Genomic DNA, 5,845 nt, shown 5'->3' with positions numbered 1-5,845 from the left:
ATGAGGCTGCAGCTGGCGTGGATGATGAGGCTGCAGCTGGCGTGGATGATGAGGCTGCAGCTGACGACGGCGTGGAAGCCGGAGACGGAGGCGCTGCAGCAGGCGACAGCGTGGAAGCCGGAGACGGAGGCGCTGCAGCAGGCGACGGCGTGGAAGCCGGAGACGGAGGCGCTGCAGCAGGCGACGGCGTGGAAGCCGGAGACGGAGGCGCTGCAGCAGGCGAGGATGGTGAGGCTGCAGCTGGCGGCGGCGCGGAAGCCGGAGACGCTGCAGGCGGCGACGGCGTGGAAGCCGGAGGCGGTGAGGCTGCAGCTGGCGGCGGCGTGGAAGCCGGAGGCGGTGAGGCTGCAGCTGGCGTGGAAGCCGGAGACGGAAGCGCTGCAGGCGGCGGCGTGGAAGCCGGAGGCGGCGGCGCTGCAGCTGGCGTGAACGAAGAGGCTGCAGCTGGCGTGAATGAAGAGGCTGCAGCTGGCGTGGACGCCGGAGACGGAGGCGCTGCAGCTGGCGGCGGCGTGGACGCCGAAGACGGAGGCGCTGCAGGCTGGACGGATCCCTTGGACCCTCCAGCGACGACAGGAAGCAAAGGCCGGACGGATCCCTTGGACCCTCCAGCGACGACAGGAAGCAAAGGCCGGACGGATCCCTTGGACCCTCCAGCGACGACAGGAAGCAAAGGCCGGACGGATCCCTTGGACCCTCCAGCGACGACAGGAAGCAAAGGCCGGACGGATCCCTTGGACCCTCCAGCGACGACAGGAAGCAAAGGCCGGAGCGGTCCCTCGGACCCTCCAGCGGAGACACGAGGCAAAGGCCGGGGCGGTCCCTCGGACCCTCCAGCGGAGACACGAAACGAAGGCCGGAGCGGTCCCTCGGACCCTCCAGCGGAGACTAGAGACGAAAGCTGGAGCGGTCCCTCGGACCCTCCAGCGGAGACTAGAGACGAAGGCCGGAGCGGTCCCTCGGACCCTCCAGCAGAAGCCATGACCAAGCCAGCAGTCATGGAGGCCACTAGCTGACACAGTGGCGACTGACAATGCACTGAGCACTGGCTCCGCCCAGGCAACGCTGACATGAGGTGGTACTCAGGGGGCTGCTTAAACTGCAGGGGTCCAGAATTAGCTGGGGCCTGACACCTAGCCTCTGGGGAAGCCCTGGAGTGGCAAACTGTACCAACGGCGGCTAAACCCTGAAAAGTACACTGAGAAGACGTAAGACTTCCTCCCTGCGTGGAGTGAACGGGTGAACCTGGTGGCCCTGGGGCCTGGACTACAGGCGACACTGGAGGCACTGGAGACTGAACTACAGGCGACACTGGAGGCACTGGAGACTGAACTACAGGCGACACTGGAGGCACTGGAGACTGAACTACAGGCGACACTGGAGGCACTGGAGACTGAACTACAGGCGACACTGGAGGCACTGGAGACTGAACTACAGGCGACACTGGAGGCACTGGAGACTGAACTACAGGCGACACTGGAGGCACTGGAGACTGAACTACAGGCGACACTGGAGGCACTGGAGACTGAACTACAGGCGACACTGGAGGCACTGGAGACTGAACTACAGGCGACACTGGAGGCACTGGAGACTGAACTACAGGCGACACTGGAGGCACTGGAGACTGAACTACAGGCGACACTGGAGGCACTGGAGACTGAACTACAGGCGACACTGGAGGCACTGGAGGCTGAACTACAGGCGACACTGGAGGCACTGGAGGCTGAACTACAGGCGACACTGGAGGCACTGGAGGCTGAACTACAGGCGACACTGGAGGCACTGGAGACTGAACTACAGGCGACACTGGAGGCACTGGAGACTGAACTACAGGCGACACTGGAGGCACTGGAGACTGAACTACAGGCGACACTGGAGGCACTGGAGACTGAACTACAGGCGACACTGGAGGCACTGGAGACTGAACTACAGGTGACACTGGAGGCACTGGAGACTGAACTACAGGTGACACTGGAGGCACTGGAGACTGAACTACAGGTGACACTGGAGGCACTGGAGACTGAGTGGAGAGTGGCTGCGTAGGACAGTGAGGATGCAGTCTCTTACTGACGGGAGGATCGAAGGATTTGGCTAGTCTTGATTGGAAAAGATGCTGACGCTGAGAATACCAGGCTGCGAGGGCGTCCAGAAGGGCCGTGGAATCTTCCTTGCCTGGACCACCCATGCCAAACAGCTCAAAGCAACACCTGGCTCGCAGAGCTGCTATTATTTGAGTTAGTCTTTTAATGTCCAAAAAGCTGGCTGTACAAAGGGTGGAAGACAGAAAGTTGTCAAAAAAAACAACCTGAATGAGTCTCTTGGGGGTGTTCTCAGCGTGGATAACGTCCCGGCAATAATTCCACAGCTGCGCGAGGAACAGTGAGTCTGCTGGATCCATTTGATGTTCGCGTCGTTCTGTCATGGTTGGCTGTGTGGCAGGCAGGCAGGAGAGGTGGATCCAAAATGCAGGACTCAGACACGGGGGTTCAACTTAAAGCGCAGCTTTATTGCTGGGAAAAAACCTTGAATTAACTAAACTCACCAAAAAGCAAACAAAAACCCTAGAGAACTAAAACACTAGAACAGAAATACTAAACTGGAGCTGGAGACCAAAACACTGGAAACACAGAGGCAAAACACACAGCTAGTTGAGGGTACGACGCGACACTGAGCAGGGGCAAACACAGGGCTAATATACACAGGGAAGTAATCAGGGAATGGACAACAGAAGGGAGACACAGCTGGGAGAAATCAGGACTGACGAGACAGGGGAAAACGTAAACAGAACACACTGACATCAGACACAGACCTTCACAATAAAACAGGAACTACACAAGCAAAGACACAGACTAAGAAACGCGGACTAAACACAGGAACACATGGGCAGAACTGAATAAACACTAAACAGAGGAAGAACAGAACCAAAATCACAATAGAAAAACACAAAACGCTGGGTCAAAAGGACCCAGGATCATGACAGTACCCCCCCCTCGAAGGCTGGCCCCAGACAGCCCAACAAGAAAAACAAAACCGCCCGAAAAACAGAAAACCCGACCAGGGCGGGCGGCGGGGGTCCAGGACGGAGGGCTCGGAGCAAAACAAAACAGGTGCACTAGACAGCAAAAAACAAAACACGAGTCCCAAAACCAAAAGAAAAGAAACACACCAGCGCTCAAGAAAACAGTCCAAATCAGAACACCTCAGGGGGCCGGCCGTGAGGACGGCAACGTGGACACAGTTCAGGGGGACGGCCAGGGGGCCGACAGCACCGGAGCCCAGACAGTTCAGGGGGTCGGCCGTGAGGACGGCAGCGGCGGCGACGTGGGCACAGTTCAGGGGGTCGGCCGTGAGGACGGCAGCGGCGGCGACGTGGGCACAGTTCAGGGGGCCGGCCCGGGGGCCGGCAACACAGGAGCCAAGGGGAAAGCAGTTCAGGCGGCCGACCGTGCGCACGGCAACGGCGGCGCCGGGCAAACAGTTCAGGGGGCCGCCCTCGACGGCCATGATGCCGACTCGGAGGCTTGAAAAGCGGCCAACAAAGGCGAGGAGGCGCAGGTCGAGCCGGCTCTGACAGCAGAGTTGCCACAGCAGGACCAGGCGAGGCTGAGGCCGGACCAGGCAAGGCCGGACCGGGCGGCCGCGTGGCAGCTGCGGAAGCCAAAGAAGCTGATGCTGACGCTGCAGGCGCGGATGAAGCTGATGATGATGATGCTGGACCAGACGAGGAAGAGGACACGGAGGCTGGACCAGACGAGGAAGAGGACACGGAGGCTGGACCAGACGAGGAAGAGGACACGGAGGCTGGACCAGACGAGGAAGAGGACACGGAGGCTGGACCAGACGAGGAAGAGGACACGGAGGCTGGACCAGACGAGGAAGAGGACACGGAGGCTGGACCAGACGAGGAAGAGGACACGGAGGCTGGACCAGACGAGGAAGAGGACACTGAGGCTGGACCAGACGAGGAAGAGGACACTGAGGCTGGACCAGACGAGGAAGAGGACACTGAGGCTGCAGCTGACGACGGCGTGGATGATGAGGCTGCAGCTGACGACGGCGTGGATGATGAGGCTGCAGCTGACGACGGCGTGGAAGCCGGAGACGGAGGCGCTGCAGCTGACGACGGCGTGGAAGCCGGAGACGGAGGCGCTGCAGCTGGCGTGGATGATGAGGCTGCAGCTGGCGTGGATGATGAGGCTGCAGCTGGCGTGGATGATGAGGCTGCAGCTGGCGTGGATGATGAGGCTGCAGCTGGCGTGGATGATGAGGCTGCAGCTGGCGTGGATGATGAGGCTGCAGCTGGCGTGGATGATGAGGCTGCAGCTGACGACGGCGTGGAAGCCGGAGACGGAGGCGCTGCAGCAGGCGACGGCGTGGAAGCCGGAGACGGAGGCGCTGCAGCAGGCGACGGCGTGGAAGCCGGAGACGGAGGCGCTGCAGCAGGCGAGGATGGTGAGGCTGCAGCTGGCGGCGGCGCGGAAGCCGGAGACGCTGCAGGCGGCGACGGCGTGGAAGCCGGAGGCGGTGAGGCTGCAGCTGGCGGCGGCGTGGAAGCCGGAGGCGGTGAGGCTGCAGCTGGCGTGGAAGCCGGAGACGGAAGCGCTGCAGGCGGCGGCGTGGAAGCCGGAGGCGGCGGCGCTGCAGCTGGCGTGAACGAAGAGGCTGCAGCTGGCGTGAATGAAGAGGCTGCAGCTGGCGTGGACGCCGGAGACGGAGGCGCTGCAGCTGGCGGCGGCGTGGACGCCGAAGACGGAGGCGCTGCAGGCTGGACGGATCCCTTGGACCCTCCAGCGACGACAGGAAGCAAAGGCCGGACGGATCCCTTGGACCCTCCAGCGACGACAGGAAGCAAAGGCCGGACGGATCCCTTGGACCCTCCAGCGACGACAGGAAGCAAAGGCCGGACGGATCCCTTGGACCCTCCAGCGACGACAGGAAGCAAAGGCCGGAGCGGTCCCTCGGACCCTCCAGCGGAGACACGAGGCAAAGGCCGGGGCGGTCCCTCGGACCCTCCAGCGGAGACACGAAACGAAGGCCGGAGCGGTCCCTCGGACCCTCCAGCGGAGACTAGAGACGAAAGCTGGAGCGGTCCCTCGGACCCTCCAGCGGAGACTAGAGACGAAGGCCGGAGCGGTCCCTCGGACCCTCCAGCAGAAGCCATGACCAAGCCAGCAGTCATGGAGGCCACTAGCTGACACAGTGGCGACTGACAATGCACTGAGCACTGGCTCCGCCCAGGCAACGCTGACATGAGGTGGTACTCAGGGGGCTGCTTAAACTGCAGGGGTCCAGAATTAGCTGGGGCCTGACACCTAGCCTCTGGGGAAGCCCTGGAGTGGCAAACTGTACCAACGGCGGCTAAACCCTGAAAAGTACACTGAGAAGACGTAAGACTTCCTCCCTGCGTGGAGTGAACGGGTGAACCTGGTGGCCCTGGGGCCTGGACTACAGGCGGCACTGGAGGCACTGGAGACTGAACTACAGGCGACACTGGAGGCACTGGAGGCTGAACTACAGGCAACACTGGAGGCACTGGAGGCTGAACTACAGGCGACACTGGAGGCACTGGAGACTGAACTACAGGCGACACTGGAGGCACTGGAGACTGAACTACAGGCGACACTGGAGGCACTGGAGACTGAACTACAGGCGACACTGGAGGCACTGGAGACTGAACTACAGGTGACACTGGAGGCACTGGAGACTGAACTACAGGTGACACTGGAGGCACTGGAGACTGAGTGGAGAGTGGCTGCGTAGGACAGTGAGGATGCAGTCTCTTACTGACGGGAGGATCGAAGGATTTGGCTAGTCTTGATTGGAAAAGATGCTGACGCTGAGAATA

At 61.4% G+C, this 5,845-nt stretch overlaps 1 protein-coding gene across 1 annotated transcript; it reads left to right on the top strand.

Annotated features, from left to right (window-relative positions):
* The first annotated feature begins 225 nt into the window (after positions 1–225).
* On the top strand, positions 226–3,525 carry LOC135933607 (PE-PGRS family protein PE_PGRS33-like). Its single transcript, XM_065471707.1, has 2 exons — positions 226–300; positions 3,205–3,525. Exons 1-2 carry the CDS (start codon positions 226–228, stop codon positions 3,523–3,525), a joined length of 396 nt encoding a protein of 131 aa, XP_065327779.1.
* Positions 3,526–5,845: the final 2,320 nt, after the last annotated feature.

The sequence above is a fragment of the Pelmatolapia mariae genome, linkage group LG10_11 (assembly GCF_036321145.2).
Source record: "Pelmatolapia mariae isolate MD_Pm_ZW linkage group LG10_11, Pm_UMD_F_2, whole genome shotgun sequence".
NCBI lineage: Eukaryota > Metazoa > Chordata > Actinopteri > Cichliformes > Cichlidae > Pelmatolapia > Pelmatolapia mariae.
Note: the sequence above shows the minus strand (reverse complement) of the source record. Positions and strands in the feature narration are given on the sequence as shown.

Bases quoted from the DNA above. Each gene is read 5' to 3' on its own strand.
- LOC135933607 (XM_065471707.1), top strand. From the start codon at position 226: ATGGTGAGGCTGCAGCTGGCGGCGGCGCGGAAGCCGGAGACGCTGCAG. The intron at 301-3,204 runs GTGAGGCTGCAG...AGAACACCTCAG, and splicing joins CGGCGTGGAAGCCGGAGGCG to GGGGCCGGCCGTGAGGACGG.